Here is a 27,629-nt window from a genome sequence, read left to right as displayed (position 1 = left end):
GTCTTACCCTTTGCAGAAAAGGTATTAGATAAAATGGTACACAAGAGGAAATGCCAGATGTTATTGCAATGAAGGATTTTTTTTGTTTGTTTCAGAAAAAAACTTTTATTCAAAATGAATGCCGGGTTTCCATTTTACTCGCCACAGTACCTCCCTTTAAACAAAGAAACTGAAAGTATATCAAGTGCTCCAAACAGTTTTTATCTTCTAAGTTTAATCTCTGTACTAATATTTTAGAATGTGCTCAAGAGGAGGAAACCACGTAACATGGCAATGAACAATAAGGGAGGAAAGGATAGCAGGAAGTGGAAGAGAAAGCAGATTTGGGGAAGAGTGTTAGAAAAAGCGTACAAGGGGAGGGGGACTTACCGGGAATCAGTGAGTCGTAATTAACGGCGCAAGTTGACTTCTGCTTATTCAATGGGCCTTCTGCTTTCTCATGTGCCCCTAAAATATGCTCCAGAGGGTCCCTCAACTGTCTGTAGAAGATTCTGAGGATGCCTGGGAGTCTTGCAAGAGGTGAGATGTAGGTAGGTCCCATTGTACAACAGCTGAATTAGATAGAACCAGTAAAAATAGCTACAAATACACCTGCCTCCAACTAAGGTTACTTTAGCACAAGATGCTAAAATGCACCTTTGAGCTTCTCTCACACTATTTCATTATTTGTATTATGTGCAAATAGACCACTGAAGAAAATTCATCACATAACAGACTGATGTAAGAATAATCCAGCTGAAGCCCCAGATGTGAAAACAAGACGAGGACTTTCACTTCACTGGAATTTAGGATTCACAGTAGCAGTTATCAACCAGGGATTGAGAGCTGGTATATTTGAAATTGCTACCATGTGGGTTCCTCAACAGTTCTCGAGTAGCAATTTACATGTGGAAACTTACATTGATAAATTTCCCTTAGGCACAGAGTCAGCCATAATACGCATGAGCAGTTTGCCATGTAGAGACAGACATGAAGAATACCAGGTCATGATGAATTGAATATGGCAGCTATTTTGTAAATGGTCTCAACCAAGCCATTTTCACTCACCTGAAAGGTGCATCATGTAATCAAGGGAGAGAGGGCAGAAGAATGGGCTTCTCTAATTCATGTTGCAATGAGAAAAAAATGAAAGAAAATTGTGTGGCACTTGTCAGATGGTCCTATGGTCCAGCAAAAATAGACAACATTGCAGCTTTTCTTGTAGAGCTGTGCACTGTATGTGTTTGTTGATTTAGCAGTGACACAAAAACTGTGGCTTTACCACAATGTCATTCCTAGCCAGTTTCCCCACAAGTGCACCAATTATTAGGCTTTACTCTTGCACTACTAACAAATTCAATCATTCCTATTCATTCCCTCCCTTCCATACTATGGCCAGCGAGAGTTACCAGGGGCAAACTTTGGTAATCTTTAATAATATGGCACCCAGTGCGAGCCCAAAATTTGGCAACGCCAAATGGATCTTCTCAATTATGGATCTTCTGAATTCTGTGACCCCTTGGCTTGGTGCTCTGTGCAGCAGAACCGTCTGCACCACCCTAAATCCGGCGCTGGAGTTACAAAAATGGGAAAAAGAAAGCAGCCTCCTGTCTGCTGTGAAATGAGCCTGCAGACCTTGCAGGCCAGAGGTCTGGAGTGGTCCAGTATGAAGCTGAAAGCCGAGATCAATTCCTGCTCCTGGAATATGGTGCCCTTCTGAATTTCCTAATATTTTCCTACAGTGGCTTTGTCCTACGTGAGTTGAAAAGCAAAGGACATTATTTAATTAATTATTGCAAATGGGAAAGTGTGAAGGCAGTGGGAGAAATCAATCACTTCAGCAGACAGTCTCATTAGAATATAGAGCTCCCACTCAGCAAGAGGGAGTCTCTATGTGCTCCAGCGAGGTCAAAACAATATATTTTGTTTTCTCCATTAGCCTGGTAGACGATGTCCCTTTCTCCTTAGGTTCAACCACTCCATGTCCACACTTGGGTTTCTCGATTTGGTGGGATTACATAGGTTCTGTACAGCTAAGAACAGAGTTGAATTTCTGAACAAGAGGAGTTGTAAGGCAGAGAAGAACTGCTGCCTGTTAGAATAGCTGATATAAAGCAGTTTCTCGGCTGGATGGCTTTGCCTGCCCATTTCACACCATCCACTTTGTCCAGCATTGCCAGTTTTCCACCCCTCATAATAATTGGGTATTTGCCCACACTTGGTAGACCTTTTCTGTACAAATGGCCTCTTTCTATTGTGGGCAGAAAAAGTGGACGTTGTTAGCAATCAACAAGTCTTCTCTCTAAATCAGAAGGCACAAGCTCCATTATTAAAGGTCTCAGGTGTGAAAACGAGATCACTTTAGGAACATGTCACATTTTAAAATGCAGGTGTGCAGGTATTTTAAATCCACATCACCTCCCATTCTTATGGCATGATTATAAATTATGCACAAAATATTCCATGTCAAATTTCGCAGCTGCTTTCTGCCAAATCGATTTTGCTTCCAATTAATTTTAAATAATTCAGACTTGCCTGAAAACAAAAGGTAAACCAAATGAAGAGGTTCGGGAGATGGGAAGCATCAAGATATACTTGCTTTCAAGCTTTTGCTTATTTATAAGTTATAACCACAGAGCTGGAGCACGTTAATTAACCTAATATGAGGTATCATAAATCTAATGGTTTGCTTAACTGAACTTTCTCAGTGCTGTGGCCTCCAGCTAGAGGTGCCAGGAAAAGTTTAATGAGAAATGAGACTTGAGACTTTTCACTCCTCCTGAATAAAACCACGCTGTATGGAGCCCAGCTCACAGTGCACAGGACTGTTGGGGAGGGAGGGTGGAATCACAGTGTGAAAAAACTCACATGTGCCAAACTGTCAATGAGAAAATTTGGTGATCAACATTTCAGTTTGCTGCATTTCAGATCCCATGGGACTTTAGTCAAAACATAGCCATGAACCCCTCACCTCAGACTCTCACACACTGATTTACAGCTAATTAAAAACAAGAATAGCAGCTGTCATGCTTGCAGAAGACCTGTCCTCAAAATATGAGATGCAATTTGGTTCACAGAAGAGTCACAGATGTAATATGTACGGAGCCAGCTTAGTATATGAAACTGGGTTTCTCCGCACACCCCCAAATGAGAATACAACAAAAGTGGGCTCTTTGGGGAGGGAAGAAGGGGGGCAAATTTATAGAAGGGGCACAACTTTGCTGATCACTTAAAAGAACATGCTGCTAGCACACCTATGTGAATACACAGGTAGCCACACATACAATTTCCACAAGCCTAAACCCAGACACCTCACTCAGACAACTGCCTATGAACTGCTTGCTTCACATCAAAACACACTTATACACTGATTTTATAATTATAAAAAGAAAGAAAAATATTCTAAATTTCAACCTGGAGCTACAATTCTTTACCCACTTTACCCACTTACACACTAAACAGAATGAGGCTTTCTTCAGCGTTAGCAAGCCATTTTATAATTTATCCACCTGTACTACCCATTTAGATTAATAAGGAAGCTTGCGGAAAGCATTCGCTTAAGTCAACCCCTCAATTCAAAATCTCTCTCTCTCTCTTTATATTTGGGAGGTGTTGGGGAACTTCTAAAGTGTCAAGAAGAGAGTCTAAGGTGGTTAATTGAGGAAGATGATCTTAGGACAAGCCGGGGGTTTCATTTAAATTGTGTAAATCTGAAGTGATTTCTTCCCAATAGTAATAATAAAGTAATAAAGTATTGCTGCTATACATTCCTAAAATAAACTTCATTTTTTTAAAAACTGGTAATTTATGGAAGCTAAATACAGACCCTAATAAGTAAGTATTACTGAGAGTTAACCATTTACCTTAATTGGCCAGAAATAGCTCAGAATGTACTTTGGCAAATGTAGATCTATACATGCAAAGAGTTTCTAATTTTGAAACATCTGGCCACCATCCAGCTACAGATGAATTTAAATCTCTGCAAATTCTTTGCAACAGTGCTGTGCTCTATTTCATAAATACAGTCCATGCCTTAATCAACAGAGTTCCACTGTTGCACCTGTTACTCTGAGAATGCTCTCCAAAAATAGAAGGAGCAGTTCCATAGAATACTGATTTCTCAACGTGAAGGAGATTTTGAACTGCAACATCTCTTCCTTCTGTTCTGACACTTGAACCTTTCTACAATATAACACATTTTAGATGCCTAAAACTTGCAGCTTAGGGCCCTTTCAAGCATTCTGGAATGCTTTCACATAAATTATTTTTCATGTAGGGAGAAAGAGGACACAGATCACATGCACAGTGACCACTAAAGCTAATCCGAGAGCTCTCAAATGAGAACTGTCAATTCAATATAGGAGTGGTGTTTTTTAAAAAACAAACAAACAAACCAGAGCTATTCTCCATCACCAGCTACAAGCCACCACTTTCTCCTGACAATGTATTGTTCTTGGCATGGGGGGGGGGGAGACAGCGACCAACACAAACACACAATTATAGCTGCTGAGAGGAGTCCTGAAAACATGCTAAACACCCTCCAGTTTACCACCTACAGATGTGTTGGCACATTTGGGGAAGAATTATGCTCCACTCTACTCTGGACGATACCCAGTGGTGGCTTTGTACAGGAGAAAGCACTTTGCTTTCTGCAAGGGACATGGTATTTGCTGATTCATCCCACCCACTGCAGCCCACTGCTCTCTATGAAACCTGCTCCATATGTCCACAGAAGGGAAAAGGACCCTCTCAAACAGTGTATCATGGAGCGCTGCAGTAAGGAGAGGGGTGATTAGCAAAAACTGGATGCCCCACCAAGCACAAGAGGAAGCATTTTCCAGCAAAGCCAAGCCACCATTAGATTCACCTCATCATAACCCTTCTCAGAGTTGGTTTAACACTCAATCACTCTTCTCAGTGAACTCTGAGAATTGTAGCTCTTGCAAGGGGAAGTTGGGTCTCCTAACAACTCTCAGCACCCTTAGCAAACTACACCTGCCAGGATTCTCTGGGGAAAGCCATTACTGTTTATAAAGTTGTATGATACTGCTCTGAATGTATGGTGCAGATGGGATCTATGCTAGTGATGTGTAGGTACAGACCTTGGTAAAACAACCTGGTGCAGTACCAAAAAGTATGGGCTGGTCAGGGCAGGCAGAAGGTTAGACTGGAATCTACTGGAAGATCAGTGGATAATTAACAGTAGACTAAGAAGAGTAATTTGCAGTTTATCAGCTCACATTTAGAAAAAACAGCAAAAAAAGTCTTCCTTCTCTTCTAAATTAGGCTGCTGGGAAAAAAACAGTTTGGGGAAAAACTAGGAGGAGCTTTACATATGAAATGACTATGACCTCTGTTCTGGTGCTGAAAACAAATTCCTGGGCTAAAAATGAGCTCAATGTAAAAAGAGAGAGAGTAGAAAAATCATGTGCAAAAAACACACAAAAAAACCCTGGAACCTGCTCATCTACTCTCTGCAGACTTTTAACATTATTTATACTGGAAAGGTGTGGTTATTCAACAATAAAGATGCATGGCAGGAGGGATAGAAAACTTCCATAGGTGCTAATTGGGATCTTGCAGCAAGTGTTTAAAAACCAGTCATAATCTGTTACTGTCCCAGAGTTTTCAAGGAAAAGTCCATTACACAAAACAGGTTCCTGTAATAGTTATTTACCAGCTATGCAACATTAAGACTATTAATTCCTAGAAGCTGACTTCCTCAATTCGCTTATTGGACCAAGTGCAAACAAAGCTCATATAGCAATCAATAGTTGTTGCAATCAAAGGGTAAAGCAACCTTGAGTTATTGAATTTATCTTACAAGGCATTTAACTTTAACCAACAACAAGCAGTCAGGTGGTGATTTTTCACCCAAGAAGGTAAAATTATAACGTCCCAATACAGATGACAATTTACATGTATATGCAAAACAAAACAAAACAAAAACCCAAGCACATCTGCAGAATTTAGTGGCACTTACATAAAGAACATTTTAATGTTTATCAAATGGTTGGAAATTTGCACGGTTTAATATAATGATAGTAATCTGTACTTTTGAATACAAGCAACATATATCACTTTAGTATATTACTGGCTGTCAAACATATCACATGACCTCATCGTTGCCTCATGTAAGGATAACAACACATTACGGGTCAGATCCAGAAGCACTACAAAACTTCTTGCCCAAGGCCTCCAAGTGGCACTAGCACCAAGTCTTCCACACTTCCTTGCAGAGTACCACACAATGTCATCCACCAGCTCTTGCCAGACTCCTCTCCCCTGCACCACACTAGTAAATTTCTATAGCCAACCCTATGCACTGGCTCTGAGGAAACTTAACATGTTTCAGCATTCAGAAAACTGCTTTTCTTCTCCTTTGTTGCAGAATTAGTATGGGTTCATAAACATGCTAGGTCTGGGTGCAGGGAATCCTTTAAATTGCAGCTCAGCCATGCAGTTCATTGAGGGGCCTTTATCTAATCCAGTCATGTACCCCTGGCATGTTTGAACACAACCTAGTTAACCATGATGCCTGGCCTATAAAAACATCACCTGCACCAGCAACCTTGTCCAAATGTCATGCTGCACATGTGGTAATATTTTTAAAAAGAAAAAAAGAGAAAAAATAATCTTGCACTTAACTTTGACCTCTTAGGATTTTTCTGAGGATATATTGATATATTTTTCACTTCAAATTTTAGGTAAGGTGTTACAGAAAGAACAAAAACAAAACACCTTAATGCACAAGTCCCAAATTTAATATTGTATCTTCTGCTGCATTGCATGGATATTCAGAGCTAGAACATCTGCCTTGCTTGCAGAAGGTCTCAGGTGCAATCCCTGGCATCTCCAGACCGGGGGGGGGGGGGCTAGAAATAACCCCCATCTGAAAAAGCTTATATAGTTACAATTGTAGGTGGTTCTTAAAAACCAAACTAAAACCTGGAAAGAAATATACAGTCTCACACTGTTGTTCCCCAGTAATCAGCGTTAAGAGGCATCCTGCCTATGATATCGTAATACAGTATATAGCCATTCTCACTAGTAGTCATTAATGCATTGCTGTCTCTCAAAAATATCTAGATTTATACTTGGATTTATACCAAAACACCCATGCTCTGTTTTCTTTATCCCCAAAGAGATGACCAATGAAGTGAAGCAAAAGCAGGAAAAGCTCTGCAACTGATACTGTCACATCACAAACTGTGCATTATTAGACATCACTGTGAGCAAAAGGAGAGAAGAGAAAAAACACAAAAGCTGCTATTCTGAGTGCAGACACACATCCCCTCATTTTCTAGTTATCCCCTAAGCAGCACCCATTATGCACCTATGGGAAATGAAATAAGTCACATTAGAAGCACAGTATTTCACTCTAATGGCCAAGCTTTGCCTTATGGGCATACACACTTTTCTTGCTTAGCTAAGCAGACCTGGGTGAGACCAGGGGAATTCAATTATTCATTCATTTCACATTTGATATATGAAAACGAGTCCCCATTTAAATTCAAGCCTGGAAGTATTAGCTCAGGACGCATTTAGCACAAAACCTTAGTATAGCCTGAGGGAAGACTCCTGGGTACAAATTTCTCCTGCTTGAATCACAGACAGAAGCTCTCCTTGAAGATAACAAGAGCCACCTATGCATATCAAATACTCAAATTTAGCCCTGGGGGTCAGCCACTGCCTTCAATTGCCATATGTAGCTCCTTGTTCTGCCATTCCGCGATGCAGATTCCTGAGCCTTTATTTTTATTTTTTTGTACAGCCCAGCAAATAATTTTCTTGATATCTTCTTTCACCTATGTCATAAAATGAAGAATAAAGTCATTCTGAAGGTGGATTACTTTATAGATGGGGAAATCTTCATGTTTTGTAATTGGGGGACCATTGTACGGTACAAAACCCAACTTGACATGTGATCTCTGGGATGGCCACTTACATACACATTGTCAAAAAGAATCACCAAATAAAAATGGCAGAAGAGTACACTGATTTGCCAGAAGTTGCATATGCGAATTATAGATACAGAGATAAATTTAGAAAGGATTTGTATAATTTAAGCTGAAATATAATACATCTCACTGAAGTGGGGAAGACCCTCTCAGTCTGGTCTGTGTGCCTCTTCAGTTTGCTGTCCAGATTGATGGGAAACTTCAAGGTCCCAGTTTTTCCTTCTTATAGTTCTTTAACTCTGTCTTTGAACTGGACTTGGACGAATCACAAGGCAGTCCTTCAAACAGAGCAAGAGTGGCAAAGAGTGGCAAAGCTATGGCCCTCTGTATATTGTTGGACTCAAATACCTATCAGGCCGAGCTAGCATGGTGAAGAGCCAGGGAGTTATGTAGTCTAGCAACATCTGGCAACACTCCTAAAATAAAGAATGTCTTAAAATAGGATATTTTAGCTGTGTTTCCTGCATTGCAGAAGTTTGGACTAGATGACCCGTTGGGTCTCTTCCAACTCTACAATTCTGTGATTCTATTCCTCTCTTAAGCAGGACACATGGGCACCCCACATCAGAAATTTTGTCTTCAAGAGCACAAAAACAAAATAAGAGCCCTGCTGAATCAGACCAAAGGCCCATCTAGACAACCACATTTATGTGGAAAACCCCCAGGCTGGCTTGCGTTTTTACGATCTTATGGATGGATGTGGTATTTTAGTTGAATTTTGCTGTTACCCACCCCAAAATCCTTGGATGAAGGGCATGCTATAAATGGTCTATATAAATATATAAGTTATATTCCACCCTTTTAGGGTGAAGAAAAAAACAACCCACACAAATATGGCTTCCACAACTATGAGGGAGAGTAGGGAAATCAAGTAACTTCCATTAAGCTTGAACACATTCATCTGGAATGAAGTAGTCAAAAGAAGGAAGTTTATTTCATTACAGCGTTTGGACTTGCATCACCTACATGTCAGCATTTCCTAAACAATGAATTTCTACAAATAAGTCACTTGATTTTAGGTCAGACTTGAGTTTTCCACCTGTGGCTTCCAATGTAAGTGCTTCGAGGCTCCAAACTTAACTTTGCTATCATGTTAGCTAGGTATATTAACAATATTAGCTTAATCAAAGCCCTTTTCTCTTAAGCCTTTTTCCAAAATAAAATAAAAAAACTTTTTTGAGATAGGAATAAAGCAGGTGAACAAATATCTAATGGTGTTGTCAGATACTTTTTAGAAAACACTTCAGTAAGAGGTTAGAGGGACAAAGTGCAGTGGGTTTCTAAGTGATAAATTAGCTATATCAAGATTCATATGAGAGTGAGCATAACTCCTATTTAATTATTTCACAATAATTCCATGAAATTATATGCAGCAATCCAATATCGAAGCAAAAATTAATAGCAAGCTATTTAGCCAGCAAAAACTTACCAGCTTCATTTCAAATGATGTATTAGGCACTAGAGCAGAGACTTCCAGAATCGCAACGATCTATATTATACTATCACGATTTAACATTTTTTAAAAGCAGGACATGCACAGTATTTTAAAAGTTTTAAAAAAGAAAACTGCCTTTCCCAGTGTTTTCCCTGATATAGCCTATGGGACTTTACATGTGACATCAATATTTCTCTATTAAAACTTTAGGACTTCATATTTGAGGGACTGAGATAAGAGGCCAAATCCTAAGCTGTAGCTTTATTGCCACAATGGATTTCCATGTGCTTTTTCTTCCTTTCCTGTCCCCTTCAGTCCACTCCTCCTGCTGTCTGGGAGACACCTGCAGAGCAGATGTGGGAGGGATGCTGCTGGAGGAGAGGAAATAGAAGCCCCGTTGTGCCACTGGAACCTACACATGTAGAGCACTGGTTACAAACCATGGTCTCTTTAAAAACAACTGCAAGTCCCATAGTCCCTTCATTCATGCTGCTATTTTCTGTACACTTGCAATAGATGACAGACTCACTGGTTAAGTTTCAGGAAAGGGAACAAATATAAGCAGAGACACTGATTCCAGTAAGAGTGGGATCTCATTTCCCTACTAAATGCACAGGCCCCAGAAGATGAATTAACAAACAATTAATTACGGCCACTCTTCTGTACTTAATATTTTATGTGTTACTTATACAAAAATGGCAAGTGAGAGTTCAGGATTGCACCACTGATTTTTCAAACCTTAGTTTGTATAAGCCTAGCTTTATTTGACACCTATTCCTAGAAGTCAGACACCATCCACTACCGCACTTTTCATTTTCACCCAGAAAATTGACCCTTCCCCCCCCCCAATCTGGGATGGTGTAAAGTGCAGTAATTCACATGCCATACTTATTTCTCCCTGTGTATGATATGCAGATGCTGCAGATCATTTGCACATTGATCTGCGAAAAATGCACACATGTACAGAACAGTCCTAAGTCAAAGCTATAAGTAAAGTCAATAGTTCAATGTTTTCATTAAGAAGAGAGTGAACCAGAAGACGCTCTTTACTGAATATTCAGTCACAGGGCTAAATCTTAAAATCATTAGGCAGGAAAACTTTAATTGACTTTGTTAAGGTTTGCTAAAACAGTGAAGCCTAATAGTAGCAAGATCTTTCAAGCCTGATTCACATTTTCAGCTCCTGGCAACTATACATTTTTAAACGATTTTTTTTTGTTTTAATAAATTAAATGACAATTACCTGCTGCCGAATTTCTTCTTCCATTTTTACTGGTGATCCAAGCTCTGCAACTTGCTTAACTCCTTCACTTGCATATCCTCCATATTCCCAAAGTACGTAGTTCTTTGAATGAGACCCACCAATGATTGCAGACCAGTGGTTAGCTCGCCCTTTAACCAAAGAAGATAAAATAATACAATAAGTAGCTTTAGAGAAGATTGTCCTACAATGAAATACCACTTGCCTTCTGTAGGAGCTAAAGTGAGATGTTGCCACAGAAAGCATATAAGATTATCTTCTATTGTCTCATTTCCATTTACAGGGCTCCATTCTGAAGGCTCTCTTCTGAAGCTGTAGTGTTCAGTATTCCAGACAGATAGACATGCCCTTTCCAGGATACTCCAATACATTTCTCTTCTTCCCCACAACTTCCCATTTCTCCCTCACAGTCTATTGTATTCCATGCCAGCCAAGAAAGTTGTGTCATCATTGGGCTGTTCTTGGTGGTTTCACTTCTCAGGGCTCCCCTTGCCCTCAAATGCAATCTCAGTAAGAGATTCTAGTGCATTACCCAGGGTTCAGCTTCCTTGGAATGAAGGTCAACAGAGACTGTTGGGTCCTGAGGATATATACAAACTGAGTATCACATGGAGGGGCTCCTAGTGTTAGCACTCCAACAAAACTTACTTCCCCATTTGCTTACCAGGGGAACACCAAATCCAGCTTTGTATCCAGCACAGAGAAGGCATGTCTCTGTCCCTCCAGCTTCTAGCATCAGTAAAACTGTCTCACACAATTCTCCCATATCCAGCTCCCTTTGGTCTATTGTTCTTTGTCCTAGGATGCTGTATCATCCAGGCAGGTGTGAGGAGTGGGAAAATGCCTCCCCGACTTCCTGGAGAGCACCATCATCTAGTTTTAGCTATTACAACTTAGCTCACTTTTTGATAAGCTGATGAGAACACTTAAGTGGTCAGCTAAGGCTATTTTTCTTACAAGGAAACTTGTATGACCAGTTCAGCAGTGTCTTCTACTACATCCTAACCCTCCCTGGATACAGGAGTCCTGGAGGGGGAAGGGACCCAAGAATACCACCCAGACTGTCCCTCTAAACTCATAACACTGCATTTTCCCCTACTTCTACACACTACACCATTCCTCCAAGTCTGCTGATACCTCTTCCCTGCATGATAATTGTGTCATTTTGGAGAATGAGCTCACTGTTAGTCTATAGTTCTCATATTAGTTTCGCATTAGTTTCAATGTAAAAAACTAATGCAAGTCCCTTTACTTTAGTTTCTCACCTTGATTTTAGTTTCTTGCATTTGTTTTACTTAGGAGGCACAGTTTTACAAATGGATACATTCCTAAAGTTGAAAAGAGGCACTGCAGTGTATTGTATACTGATGCATTTCTCTGTATAGAGTTGAAAGACTTGAGAAACTGACATAGCATGTCAAGTGTCTCATCTGAAGCAAAGAAACGTCGGTTCAATGTCTGCAAGAAGTCTCCAATAATCAAATAGGGAGGCTTTTGTCTAATCTGTCTGCATTTTGGCAGGCCTGTTGCACAGAGATGGTAACAGATTGCCTACAAATTTCCCAACATCTGAACTGAAATAGTTACAAGCAAGAGAAATTTCACTGGGTCTCCCACTTAAATCAATGAGAAGCTTATGGGATGCACATCTTTTTAACTGCCTATAAGGTGGGTACTCTTTCACCAATCTATATGAAATATGGTAGATCTGATAATTAAGGCTACAAAATGCATGCCATTTGGATGGAAAGCATCAGTGTTGCAGGCAGCACTGACTCTCCATTGAAATTAATGTAAAAACAAAAATGAGGTAAAACGAAAACAAAGTTTAAAATTAATTTGTCAACAACTAACGTGAAACACAATCAATGCAAATAAAATGAAGGCAACATTAGGTCGCCTTTAGAAAACCAAACTAATTCAGAGGCAGACATAGAGGTTATTCTTTCTTTCTTTCTTTCTTTCTTTATTACATCTATACTTCAGTTTTCCCTTTCTTAGATGATACCAGGGCAGGTCACATTGTAGTTTAAAAAACAAAACAGCACACAGCCCAACAAGACGACGACAAGAACCCACCAACAGCATACAAATCAATATGGCTAACCTGATTCAAAAACACCCACCCACCCCACTCACACATGAAAACAAAATTCACCACAGCCAATCGCAAACAAACAACCACACCCTAGGCCAACCCCAACCTCTCTCACCACCAAATGAACACAAGAGAATAGCAAAGAGAACCTGCACAAGCAATGCTGACACAAAACCTCACACATACATAAAGTAAAATAGAAACATCACCATCCAACCCCCCCTCCCACTCACCATGGCCACCTCCACCTCTTTCCCCCTTCTCTTCCTTATGTAACATTAATGTCTCAACAAATGAAACTGATCTGTAGAAAATGTAACTTGAAAAAAGAGACATTGCACATACTTTTGTAAAGCAAGAAATCTTTAATAAAAAATACTAAAAAAACCCCAGCAATTAGGAGTGGATAAAAACAAAAGTCATCAGCCATACAAGCACTCATGGAGCCTCCCATGGCTCCCAATTGCAGGAGCACCTAATGTCCCATTAATGAACAAGCAATCTTTGTCTAATAACAGCATAAGAAGAACATTGACACCAGTGATACTTCCAGGGGGAGGGCATGGCAGAATCGGGACACCTCCTCTTAGAAGGTCCTATCTTGGGTTACCACCTGCTGTATATTCTCCTGACACTTCCGTAAGTTGAGATGGAAAAGGTCACTGGAAGTTCTGCATGCAGAGAACTTTGGGTTGCGGCTGGGGCGGAATATCTATTCTACGTTCTTCAACTGACTTCCAATGTTCTGACTAAAGGAATATCCATTATAATTTATGAGGTAAAAGGGCCTACCTTCTGTCACAGCTAGAAAACTGTGCCTGGCATTGTGGGTCACACATGGAACCAGCCTTGGGGAAGCTAACATGGTACATGGATTGTCAGAAAACATAAGACTAGACAAACTTGCCCTGAGAATTTGGATGCCCTGCAGGTCATCCTGCTGCCTCCTTGCTTGCCTGTCACTAGACTGTGCACAGTAGCTTGGAGGTGGCTGGGGAGTACAGCCTTATGTTGCTGAGCTGCTTGCTCCTTCCACTTGGACCAGCAGCTACAAAGCAACATAGTGCTATTAGTGTTTAGCAGCTGTTTTACGGTCCCTGCAGGCCTGGTGCCAGAAACAAATGTTCCAGCCGCTCAAAAACTGGGCCAAAAAGTTTCAGCATGAAGAAGGCAAACGAGAAATGAATATCTGAAATAGACAATTGGAAATTGCAGAGTTTGGAGAAAATGAAGGATAAAGTGCGAGACTGGCTACACTACGCTCAGATTAAAGAAGTCTTTAAAAATGACAAAAAGTTAGGGTTCCAGGTGGAGAAATCGAAGTTGGAAACAGAACTGTTAGAGCCTAAGACTAAGGTACTTTCAAGAATGTATAACTTGCTGTTAAAATGGAATACACAAGATGAAATGGTTAAATCGGCTATGATAAAGTGGGCACAGGACATTGGGCACAACATTATGTTTGAGGACTGGGAAAGGTTGTGGACCATTGGGTTGAACTTCACTGCATGTAATGCTTTGAAGGAAAATGTAATGAAAATGATATATAGATGGTACATGACCCCAGTTAAACTTGCCAAAATATACCATTTGTCTGATAATAAATGTTGGAAATGTAAAGAAAATGAAAGAACATTCTTTCACCTCTGGTGGACTTGCCCTAGAGTGAAGGCTTTCTGGGAAATGATATATAATGAGCTGAAAAAGGTATTTAAGTATACCTTCACTAAGAAACCAGAGGCCTTCCTTTTGGGTATTGTCGGCCAGAAGGTGTTAAGGAAGGACCGAACATTTTTTATGTATGCAACAACAGCAGCAAGAATACTTATCGCTAAGCACTGGAAAACCCAAGATCTACCCACACTGGAAGAGTGGCAGACGCAGCTGATAGACTATATGGAACTAGCCGAGATGACCGGCAGAATCTGAGACCTGGGAGAAGAGAAGGTTGAAGAAGACTGGAAGAAATTTAAGATTTATTTAAAAAAGTATTGTAATTTGGTTGAATGTTAAGAAGGATGCTAGATCATAAATAATTGAGCACCACTAAACTAGATGGAATTAGGATGACAAGTGAGATTGAGGAAAAAACATAAACCTTTGGGAGGATTAATAGATTATATTTTAAATGAATGGGATATAAGAATGTAAACAAGATGATAAATTGCGGGTAAGAATTGACAATGATGCAAGTGGGAGCGGGAGACGTGAGGGAGTCCAATGAAGCTAAGAAAATATGTTATGATATATGTTTCATTGTTTTTTATTTCTGCATTTATGTTTAAAAATTTTAATAAATATATTTAAAAAAAAAAAAGAGAGAAATGAATATCTGAAATAAATGGAGAGAACAGAATATGTTTCCTGCACTATTGGAATGAGGAACCAGAAAGAGTTATGGGAGGAGAAGGTATGTGGAAATTGTGCAGACTAGAATAACTGCGTTGGGTGAAACAATGGAGAAGAAAAACAGAAATGCTTGTGCAGAACAAATGAAGGGCATGCAAACTGAAACAGCTGAAGGTAAAAGACAGTATGGAGGCAAAAGAGGAGAAAAACATGCCCCAATAGATCGGAAAAGAAGTGAAGATCCAATTTTAAGCTTCATTAGGAAAAACTACTGGAAAATATATAGCAAGCAAATAAAACGATTGCCACACACCCCCTATGATGCATGACTTAAAAAGCAAGCGCATCTGTGATATCCAGTGTAGGTCTATTTTGAGTGTAACTTAGTTGAATAATATTCATACGTAAGTTGAATAATACAAACACACACACATGATTCGTATTTGATGCTTTGCTTTGGGAATTGCTTCCTTTTGTTGTTTCATTTCATTCCCACTTCATTTCTTAAACAAAGCTTTGTTATCATTCCCAGCAGATTTAAGTGGACAAATCACTGTGGAACTGAAACATTTACATTTTTAACAGAACTGGATACAATTTGCAAGTAGCTTCTTCTGTGAAAATGAAGCCTAGAGAATTTCAGAGAAATGGGTCAAGGGGTATGCTAGGCACTTTCGGATTGTGAGCATTTTAAAATGTCTTTGCTGCCCTGGCACCAGCTTTTTTGTTTGTATGATATTGGCATGAAATTCACATGGAACGTAGAGGTGTACTTCGGTATAATCTTGGCAAAATTTGATAGGCATGATGGTTTTCCGAGTGCATGTTCTGGAAGTTGGGCAATAGGGGCAGTACAGGATTCCTTTTGGTGTACCGACCTCCCCGCTGCACCAAGGATTCCCTGCCCGAGCTGCTTCAGGTCATGGCGGATGTTCTCCTGGAGACACCTAGCTTGGTTGTCCTAGGGGATTTTAACATCCATGCTGACACGACCTTACAAGGGGGCGCTCGGGACTTCGTGGAAAGCATGGCCTCCATGGGGCTGTCCCTGAATAAGTCTGGCCCAACCCATAGCCGCGGACATGCCTTGGACCTGGTTTTTACCTCTATGGATGTTGGTGATCTGACACTAAGTAAAAGCGAAACGAAAGAAGTGCCATGGTCTGATCACTTCCTGGTGCAACTGGACTTCTCTGCAACCCATCCCCTCTGCAGGGAGGTGGGACCAATTCGGATGGTCCGCCCCCGCCACTTAATGGATCCAAATGGTTTCCAGAGAGTGGTAGGGGATGCTTTATCCCATGTTGATGGCCTTTCAGCCGATTCCCTGGTGGTCCGCTGGAATGTGGAGTTAACCAGGGCTATTGACTATTTGGCTCCGAAGCGCCCTCTCCGATTGCATGGAGCCCGGAGAGCCCCGTGGTTTTCCATGGATCTGGGGGAATGAAACAATCGTTGAGATGGCTAGAGCGCCGGTGGTGGATAACTCATTCCGAATCTGACCGGACACACGTTAGAGCTCAACGTTGAGCCTACCAAGTGGCGATAGTGACGGCGAAGAAGACTTTCTTCGTCGCCTCTATTGCATCTGCAGAAAACAGCAGCAGGAGACTTTTTCAGGTGGTTCACAATTTAGCGGAACCACCTGCGACATTGGGGCCCAGTACGGGCCACATGGTCTCCTGCAATGATTTTGCAAAGTTTTTTGCAGATAAAATTGCTCAGATTCGGGAAGAAGTAGACTCCACCGTGGGAGCAGGGCCAGGGCGGGAGAGTGCTAGAGTCCTGTCTAGTCAAGTTGTATGGGATCAATTCCAATCTGTTACCTCCGAGGATGTGGACAGGCTGCTTGGACGAGTGAAGCCAACCACCTCTCTCCTGGATCCTTGCCCATCCTGGCTTATAAAAGCTAGCCAGGAAGGACTGGGCGATGGGCTTCGTGGGGTGGTGAATGCTTCCCTCCGTGAGGGAGCCTTCCCAGACCGGCTGAAAGAGGCGGTTATTAAACCGCTTCTTAAAAAACCATCTTTAGATGTGGCCACGATGGCCAATTATCACCCAGTCTCAAATCTTCCATTCTTGGGCAAGGTGATTAAGCGAGTGGTTGCTGAACAACTCCAGGCACGCCTGGAAGAAGCGGACCATTTGGATCCCTTCCAGTCGGGATTCAGGCCTCATCATGGGACTGAAACTGCCTTGGTCGCACTGGTTGATGATCTCCGGCGGGCTAGGGACAAAGGTGAGAGCTGTTTCCTAGTTCTGCTGGATCTCTCAGCGGCGTTTGATACCATCGACCATAACATCCTTCTGGACCGTCTTGAGGGGCTGGGAGCTGGGGGCACTGCATCAGTGGTTCCGCTCCTTCCTCCTGGGCCGTGTTCAGAAAGTGGTGGTGGGGGATGAGTGTTCAGACCCCTGGGCTCTCACTTGTGGGGTGCCTCAGGGTTCGGTCCTCTCCCCCATGCTTTTCAACATTTACATGCAGCCACTGGGAGAGATCATCAGGAGGTTTGGGCTGGGTGTTCATCAGTATGCGGATGATACCCAGCTTTACCTCTCTTTTAAATCAGAACCAGTGAAGGCGGTGAAGGTCCTGTGTGAGTGTCTGGAGGCGGTTGGAGGATGGATGGCGGCTAACAGATTGAGGTTGAATCCTGACAAGACAGAAGTACTGTTTTTGGGGGACAGGAGGCGGGCAGGTGTGGAGGATTCCATGGTCCTGAATGGGGTAACTGTGCCCCTGAAGGACCAGGTGCGCAGCCTGGGAGTCATTTTGGACTCACAGCTGTCCATGGAGGCACAGGTCAAATCTGTATCCAGGGCAGCTGTTTACCAGCTCCATCTGGTACGCAGTCTAGGACCCTATCTGCCCGCAGACTGTCTCGCCAGAGGGGTACATGCTCTGGTTATCTCCCGCTTGGACTACTGCAATGCGCTCTACATGGGGCTACCTTTGAAGGTGACCCGGAAACTACAACTAATCGAGAATGTGGCAGCTAGACTGGTGACTGGGAGTGGCAGCCGAGACCATATAACACCGGTCTTGAAAGATCTACATTGGCTCCCAGTACGTTTCCGAGCACAATTCAAAGTGTTGGTGCTGACCTTTAAAGCCCTAAATGGCCTCGGTCCAGTATATCTGAAGGAGCGTCTCCTCCCCCATCGTTCTGCCCGGACACTGAGGTCCAGCTCCGAGGGCCTTCTGGCGGTTCCCTCACTGCGAGAGGCCAAGTTACAGGGAATCAGGCAGAGGGCCTTCTCGGTAGTGGCGCCCGCCCTGTGGAACGCCCTCCCATCAGATATCAAAGTGATAAACATCTACCTGACATTCAGAAGACATCTGAAGGCAGCCCTGTTCAGGGAAGTTTTTAATATGTGACATTTTAGTGTATCAGCTTTGTTGGAAGCCGCCCAGAGTGGCTGGGGAAACCCAGCCAGATGGGCGGGGTACAAATAATAAATTATTATTATTATTATTATTCACACATAATAACCAAATTTTATGAATTCATGACTGGCATAGCATTTCAGTGCACCTGTACTGTTTGAAGTTCAGTTCTTTGGACTAAAGCTCATTCAGTAGACAACTGAAATAGACCAATATATTCACTGCAATATTACGTGAGGGGAAAACATTTGAAATACAACTATTTTTCACACTTTCCGGGAGCACATAGGATCAATGCAAGGCAATGGCTGTCATGCTCTTTACTAATATTCTACACCAACTATGCTATTTGCATTTTACAAGGTATGCAGCAACCAAAATATTCCCTCACAGAAATGAAGAAACAGTAATAAAAGCATAGTCTCTAGTCTGAATCTCTCTTATGAGTCTCGGGCTGCCATACACCGGGAATTTCCTGGACATAGGCAGAATACGGCATGTTTACTCATTTGGAGCAAATACCATTGAGTTCAATAGATATTAAGGTAAAGGTAAAGGTAAAGGTAAAGGGACCCCCGACCATTAGGTCCAGTCGTGGCTGACTCTGGGGTTTCGGAACTCATCTCGTTTTATTAGCTGAGGGAGCCAGCGTACAGCTTCCGGGTCATGTGGCCAGCATGACTAAGCCACTTCTGGCGAACCAGAGCAGCGCACGGAAACGCCGTTTACCTTCCCGCCAGAATGGTACCTATTTATCTACTTGCCCTTTGAAGTGCTTTTGAACTGGTAGGTTGGCAGGAGCAGGGACCAAGCAACGGGAGCTCACCCCATCGCGGGGATTCGAACCACTGACCTTCTGATCGGCAAGTCCTAGGCTCTGTGGTTTAACCCACAGCGCCACCCGCATCCCTTCAATAGATTCTACTCTCTACCAAATACACTTAGGAGTCAGACACAAACTTTTGTTTTCTGCTTGTTATTATATCCCATTGATGTAATCAAACTTGGGGCTCATCCAAACTTCCACTTGTCCCGTGCCTAGCAAGCACGAGGCTGAGCTGTCTTTCATTTGTTTACAATTGAATCAGAACAAATATCTATCTGCAGAAAAACGGATTGATGTTTGTTATGATTCAGCAGTAAACAGCAGATAAAAAGGGGCTTTCCCTAGGGGAAAGTGGTGGGACAAGTGGACATGTGCACAAGCCCTTATTTCCAGACCAGTATACAGTATATTAAAACTTTTAAAATGCTTTGCTGCTAAACACCAATGCAACTGAAACAAAACACACTATTAGGAAGATTTTCCAGAGCACAAACTGAAGCTACACCCCCAGGCTGCCAGCTATGCCTTCTAATAAATGATTCAGCTGCACTCAAAGCTGTGTTTTGTTATTTCAAGTCTCAAGTGTTTTCAGGCGTTTGGTTTAGAAGTGTGTTTTGGATACTGCCAAGAACAGACCTTAAAAAATTAGATCTGGATTAAAGTGCACTTTGGATGACAAACTAGTAAATAAAAGTTTGCAAGTAACTCAGAGGGAGACATCATCAGCAAGCTTAAGTGCTGGTATCTTATTTATAAGCTAGTAATATTAATGCTCTCAGGGCAAAGGGAAAGCTGAGCTCTCTTTAAACCTTTTTATTTCCATAGAAATCTAATAAAGCCAGCACTTTTAGTCAAAGCTTATTTTCAATAGGCATAAAAGATTGTTCCTTAGAAACTCCAGAACTACATGGTATGGACTTAACAACTTTCATCTTTTCAAGGAGTGACTGGAAATTAATAAATGCCAGCATTAAGTATTTTTAACCAACAGTTCTACCAGATGCTCAGTATGAGAAATCTTCTTAGATTAACATAGCAAGTGAAATATAATTTGATAAACAATTCTAAAATTTAATAGATTTATAGGAACTGTCCAGCAAGGAACATATTTATGGACATTTCTTCTGTACCATAATGGCAAACACTTCACAGTTCTCCACAGTCCAGATTGAATAAGGTTTTGTTTCATTTAATAGTTTCAGAGCCTCTGCATAATAAACAGCAATTTTGACAGGTACTTTTCATTTTTAAAATCCAGGGTATGTAGGTGGGTGGAAAAGCTTTCTGGCCTCCCAGGAATTTATAGTTACAATTTGATGTTGGTTGTTCTGCAGGGGTTAGTGCTGTCTCCATTAGTGTCAAAATCAGTGGCAAATATCACATTTCTGGATGACAATAAAGCAAATAGAATAATTCTTGCTGCTAAAGTACCAGGACTTTAAAACATTCATATTTATGAGGTGAGGCCGCACAGGAATGCAGGCAAGTAAAGAAGAACGAATGCTCTTTCTGGTGTGTTTTATATCACTATCATAAAGCTTAACAATATTTAATCCTGAACTTATTACCTGACAGCTGAGCAAAAATTATTGTGATTGCTACATTCTTATTTATCACTTGGACTGTTCTTAAGTGTACAAAGTGCTAGGAAATGGATAGCTTGTTTATCCTGTGAGGTAAGTTGCTTATATACCACTCAATTTTCAAAAGGGGAGGATTCCAGATGATAATGTGACATCCTGGCTGGTAATACCTGGGAACCCATGTTCCCCATAAATGAATCCAAAAAGCCATTCCTTGTTCTCCACAGGATTCCAGATGTTTGTACCATCAGAAAGCCAGGCTCTCGGCTGACTTTCAGCCGACTTATACACATGCTTATTTCACAGTAAGCCGCATTGATTTCAATTATTGTCTAACATGTCAACAGAGCATCAAAGTGTACAAAATGACATATAATTCTATGCAATCTGTTCACATAGCATCCTATAGGATAGGGTGGGCTGTGAGAGAGTGATACCCAGGCTAGCTGGGGAACTCTGGGGCTGCCTCCTCTTACATTTAAGCAAATATCTAAGTTCATTAGCTCTGGCCATGTCAATTGAATTGGCTAACATATAATTTCCTTTTGACCAAGGTGTTGAGTTGTGATCATGAGTACCCATATTTAAGTATGTTTCATTTACGACATCTACTTAATTTTTTTGAAAAAGTTCAGCTGTACTGCAACCCAATTTGAAGCTTGGGCCCATGTATAAAGGTAAAGGTAAAGGGACCCCTGACCATGAGGTCCAGTCATGACCAACTCTGGGGTTGCAGTGCTCATCTCGCTTTATTGGTCAAGGGAGCCGGGGTACAGTTTCCAGGTCATGTGGCCAGCTTGACTAAGCCGCTTCTGGCGAACCAGAGCAGCGCACAGAAACGCCGTTTACCTTCCTGCTGGAATAGTACCTATTTATCTACTTGCCCTTTGAAGTGCTTTCAAACTGCTAGGTTGGCAGGAGCAGGGACCGAGCAACAGGAGTTCATCCCATCGTGGGGATTCGAACCACCAATCTTCCGATCGGCAAGTGCTAGGCTCTGTGGTTTAACCCACAGCGCCACCCGCGTCCCAGTGGGCCCATGTATACCCTTTGCCAAATTTGTTGGCTCTGGCACCCAGGGTTGCTGACATAGTCCCCTAGGGCCAGTACACTCCATCATCCCCAAATCAAATCTGATTCCTGGGACATGACAACCCTCGAGCTCTTGGTGCCTCACAATCAGTTCACCTATGCCTTCCCTTATTTTATTATATATATCACTGAATTTAAAAAGCACACACACTCCAAGTGATGTACCTTGTTGTATCTTCTTGACCACCTGACTAAAAATTACTTTTCAGATTGGCTGGCTGCAGGAAGAAGAAAATGTGGCACAAGCTGATTTACTTTCTTTCAGCTATGCTGGTGGAGTCTCATTGGTATATATTTCTCCCCAGAAATCAGAGCTTTTTTTCCAGTTGGAACTCGCCAGAACTCAGTTCCAGCACCTCTCAGGTGGGCGCTATTGCCATTCTAAGAGAAAGGGGAAGGTGTTTGTGGTGAGTTCTTTTTCAAGAAAAATGGCACTGCCAGAAACTAAGACGTGATCAGAGTCCGAGACACTCATTTGAATATGTAGCTTGGCAAGCATAATTAAACAAAAATACTACTTGCGTACCACATGTCCTCACATCAAGCAATTTTAATAGCTGCTTAATAGCTGTTTAATTTTTAATGTACTACATCATTACAAGCATTTTACTTCACTGTCTTTCTTTTAACCCACTACCCAAGGGACTGTTAGGTGACCAGATTGAAATATCAGTTGTAACACTAGCCTAGTCTGTTTTATGCTTAAGAACAACTCATATTTATTCATTATCCTAAGAACCGCGTAAACAAAGCAAGGAACCCAGTCCACATAATTAAGAAAAAGTGCCAATGAAGTAGAAAAATAACTTCATCTAAGTATACAATTCTTTGACATAAGCCAAAAGGCCCATAAACTTGATAAATGCCATGTCTCAGATGTCTTCTACGTCTACAATCCTATAGAATCTCAGCTGTGAAACTTGCCAGCCATTTTAATTTGTTCCACAATCTCAGCTTTACAGCCACAAATTCAAGCCACAAATTTTAATATGTCAATATAAACTCTTTTATTAACGTGCACAGTTCTATATCTGAACTAGGCAGCATTCAACTTAATAAAGTTGAGACAAAAATCTATGTAGACTATATCAAATAACAATTGATATGTAGACAAAGTTCTGGCTGCATCAATGCCAGCTAGCTGCACAGGGACACGGCAATATTAGAAAATAAAATTATACACAAAGCCCTTAAACTTTGGTAATATGTTGGCCATTGTGTGATCTTTATTAAAGAGAAAATAAATGTGACTCAAACTTCCAGGTCATTTACTTGGCTTCATTGTCATCGATGTGAAGCCAATATTTAAAGATCAAACGTGAGATCTGAAAGGAAAGTCCAAATATATTGAGCAAAGAAATATAAAATGGAAGGAATCTGGTATCTACATGCATTTGTTCATATATTCTCTGGATTTCACCTGTATCCAAGAACTTGGCTGTGCATCTGGGGACTCCAACATAAAGAGCTGCAGGCAACAGCCAGAAGCAACCGGGGGGGGGGGGGGGGGCAACAGGGCTGCATTGCTGACCTGACTCCCCAACGCCATACATCACGGCCAGTTACCAAGAGAGGGAGGGGCAAGGCAGTGGGGAGCTGGGCGCGGTGAGCCAATTCAATGTCCATGATGTTGTATCTCATCACACCCTCTTGTAACCAGCAGCAACACACATCACAGGGAAGCCAGAACAGCGGTTCAGCTCTGCCCACCTCTGCCACCACCTACTGCAAACACCACCTGACCGTTTTTCTCCAAATGTCAGGAATCAGATGTATGTTAACTGTATTTGTGGAAAATGTATCAGTATTGAAAAGAATAGAGCTGAGATCCAGAGGTGCTTCAAAGGTCCAGGTCACGGGTGTCAAACACAAGGCCCGCGGGCCGAATCCGGCCCGCCAGACCTCGTCATGTGGCCCGTGTAGCTGCCGCCGGCCGCCAGCCTTCACCTTTTATTCTCGCTTTCTTTTCTTTTTTTGACACAAGAAAGCTGCCTCTTCAGCGCATGCGCAGCAGCCTACAAGCCAGAGAACATCTGCCTTCTAGTAGCGCCGGCCGTTCTACACAGGATACCTCCACTTTACATGCATTCAGGAAACCTCCACTTGTTTTTATATTGAGCGCATGCCATCCTGTGATGTGACAGATCCAACGGCTGCCTGAACCCTTCTCTCCTGTACTGTAAGTACATATGATGTATGGGGGGGGAGGGGGTCTGCTTATTAGGGGGGGTCTGCTTATTATTCTGCTTAAAAGCCTGAGCGGTAAACTTTGGATATACTGACCACTTCCGTGTCACTTTGCAGTGGTATAGGGACCATAAACTACAATCTGTTTTTTAAAAAATAAATTACTGTCTGTTACCAAAAATCATTTTTCAATAAATTGTACAATAATTGTACATTTGAATATCTACTTGCCATTATTCTGACTATGTTTCTGCTTTCAGAGCTAGTTATTACTTACATTATTACAAAAAACAGTAATAATTGAATGCAGTGACAATAATTTATGATAATAAAGAGTGGACACATAGTCCTACAGATACAACCGGCCCTTTGGGGGTGACCAAACTGCTGATGCAGCCCTGATGAATTTGAGTTTGACACCCCTGGTCCAGGTGATTTTGGATCACTGCAGATCAGGGTTTGATCCACTTTGTGCACCGATTCAAAAATGTAAAACTTTTTGCAACATGGTTTGAGTCTATATTTAATCTTATTGTTTTTCCTATGGGGTTGCACTAGCGAGGGGTGTATGGGGTGTTAGGGGATAGATAGTACCACTGGTTGGGGATATGCCATGTTCCTTCTGGGATAGTTTGTCCATCTTTAGTCCCCACCTTGCACTCCACTCTCAACTATCAGCCTGCCACTGTGACTACACTCTGGGAAATAGCTTTGACTGCCCAGCTAAACCAGGGGAGGGTAGCCGATGGGTCTCAAACCAGTGAATTAGGGACTTGTCTATCCCCTGCATACAAAACCACACTCAGGTGGATTGAGCAGACAAGACCAATAGTGGGTCCAATGGTCAAGAAGGCAGCTACTCATGTGGTATTGAGAGAAGTGTGGGGCACACAGGACCCGTCAACCTGGGAAAGTAGCCCATCGAGGAGAAGGAAAACTCTGATCCTAAACCTCCGCTGCCTTGCAGAGAAGCAAAGCCTAAGGAGGAAACCCTTCACAAATCTGGATGCTTGGATGGTACCTTGTCTGCCTCCTTCCAGCAACTGCGGCAGCCAAGCTGGTGCCAAATGTATTGCTCTGCTTTCCTTTGGACCACATCAGCAAGGCCAAAAGGGGGGTCTTGTCGTCTGGACAGCCCAGGACCTCCATACACACTGCCCAGGCTCGCGCCCTGGGAAGGTCACTTCAGTGCTGCTAAACCCAGTGGTTTGACTTCAACCCTGGAGGTGCACTCCATTGTCTCTTGAGACAGACAGATGCCAACAACAACCTTCACTAGTGATGAGGATGGCTAAAATATCATGATCCAGTATCTACTGAGAAAGTTGAAAAATCTAGTATGTTGGATTGGCTGTTCGCTGCAGACTGGCCCTCTGTGCATGTGCAATATCTGAACATAAAGAAAGCCCTCTAAGAGACAGCAGGGGATGGCCCACAAAAACCTCCCTCACCTGTTACTTTCTATATGTTTTTGACTACTAATATCATCATGCTTCACCACTGGCCATTTGGCTGGGGCTGATGAAAGTTGCAATTTTCAAAACTCCTGAAGGGTTGGGGAAGGTTGGGGTACAGTAAGAAAAATAATACAATACAATACAATACAATACAATACAATACAATACAATACAATACAATACAGCACACTCACGTGGGTAATCTTTTGGATGCGACTTCTCCGACCAGTTACCATAAAACGTAAGCCTATATTTAGCAGTTCCACAGGCACAACAGTCTAAGATTGGTTTATCAGTGACACCATTCATGGCTGAATCTAAAAGGAAGCAAGAGAGGCCATTATTTTACTGTATGGGTGATTTCGAAGGTGCAGCATTTGAATATGTTTTGTTAAAATTACAAATAAATCAAACCACAAGATTCAAATGGGCTGGGAGATTTAGATCCAGATTTTTGCACATAAAGTTAGCACCATACCTTGAGCTTCAGTTAAAGTCACATTTGCTGAATAATTCCTTCTTGATTTTATCATAATTTCCAGGAGTACAAAATCATGCACCAAGATAGAATAACACCTGGACCAATCCAATCGAATGGTGATGCCCCGTTCTTTTGGCAGCTCATGACAAATCCATGGGGGCATGTGTTAACACACTATTTCCAAACACATACAGAAGCTACAATTTCAGTTTGCTTGAATCAAATAGTTCCATTGCACCCTCATTGGAACATGTGAACATGTTTGTTCACATGTTCCAATTAACACAAGCAAAAGCTGTCTCTAAAGACATACAAGTGTGAAAGAATGTTCATTTGTGCAGCCTCTGTACACAAGTGTACAGATGGTACAGCTGCTGAATGTAATGTGTGAACACCCCTATTGACTTGCCAACTTTTTCTTGTATTACAAATGAATGATAGTATATACTCCAAGGCATTTGTTCTAATATTTAATAACACTGCTGTAAAAGAGGAGTACTGCAACCTGTTTAAATGCAAACAGCTTCCCTATTCCAGAAACAACCGGAATGTACTTTAAATTCTTGACATGCCCTTTTTGCTTTTAACGCTCTTTTCGATTTTTCTGTATTCAAGAACACGAAACAGATGTCTCAATTTCATTTACGTAACCTGCTCCAGTGACTTCATTGAACACATTCACCATTCACAGCATAAAGAGCTGTTTGAAATTGAACACAATCTGCATTTCTAAATGGACTAAGAAAGTGAAAAGCCTGGCCAGTGTCAAATATGCCATATTTATAAAATTCAATTAAGCATCTTACAGCACACACTTCAGTGTATATTGTTTTGAATTTTTAAAAGCCTATCAAAGTCAAGGCCAGATTATCCTAATCCTTGGGCCTAGGGAAAAAGATGAAGGCCAGGCCCTCTTGGCATTCTCTTAAATGTGGCGGTGTTTCCAAATTGGCGGGATGAAAGGGGCAGGAGTAAGATCATCTTCTAGCAATTATCTTTGCATTGCTGCACCAAGAAATTACCATTCTTTTCCAAGGAGGTCTGGGAATCATTCTCTGGAAGATTTCTGCATAAAATTTATGCAACTAGGATGTAATTTTAAAAGCAGTTACGCTCCAGAAGGGTGGGCATTTTGCAGCACTTCTAAGCACAAGTGTCTTCTCAGCTGAAAACATCATGAAAGAGGGTTTGAAGAAATAATTACTTTCTGTTAAAGTACATCCTTGGACAAGAAGGGAAAGTTTCCTGCCAATATTCCCCTGTACGCTTTTCTTAGAAATTCTGCATGGTGAATTTAGCACACCAAACATATAGATGTCAGAAGGTGGAGATTGCTGGCATGATCATACTGGGAGCAGAGCCACCAGGCACCACTTTGAACTGGTTCACATACGCCCCTGTGTATAAAGATGACATGGTGAAGGGCATTGCATTAACTGGAATTCCATGCATGTGCTTCCAGTGTAACGTCTGAGACCATAGCAGCTCCATGCAGTTCATGTGTGATCTTGGAAATTAGTGTGGAACAGTAG

General features: G+C 41.7%; 1 protein-coding gene across 2 annotated transcripts in view; it reads right to left on the bottom strand.

The window, feature by feature from the left end:
- Positions 1-27,629, bottom strand: part of SPON1 (spondin 1) — a 277,173-nt gene that overhangs the window by 161,415 nt on the left and 88,129 nt on the right. For both annotated transcript variants that reach the window (XR_013835950.1, XM_079966220.1), the window contains exons 5-6: positions 25,811-25,933; positions 10,619-10,767 (exon numbers count right to left, since the gene is read on the bottom strand). Coding sequence is in view for 1 of the 2 variants with exons in the window: in XM_079966220.1 (XP_079822346.1) it covers positions 10,619-10,767; positions 25,811-25,933 (272 nt within the window). In the remaining variant the exon portion in view is untranslated. The remainder of the gene's footprint in view (positions 1-10,618; positions 10,768-25,810; positions 25,934-27,629) is intronic.

This window comes from Podarcis cretensis (genome assembly GCF_951804945.1).
Source record: "Podarcis cretensis genome assembly, chromosome: 1".
Classification (NCBI taxonomy): Eukaryota; Metazoa; Chordata; class Lepidosauria; order Squamata; family Lacertidae; genus Podarcis; species Podarcis cretensis.
Note: the sequence above shows the minus strand (reverse complement) of the source record. Positions and strands in the feature narration are given on the sequence as shown.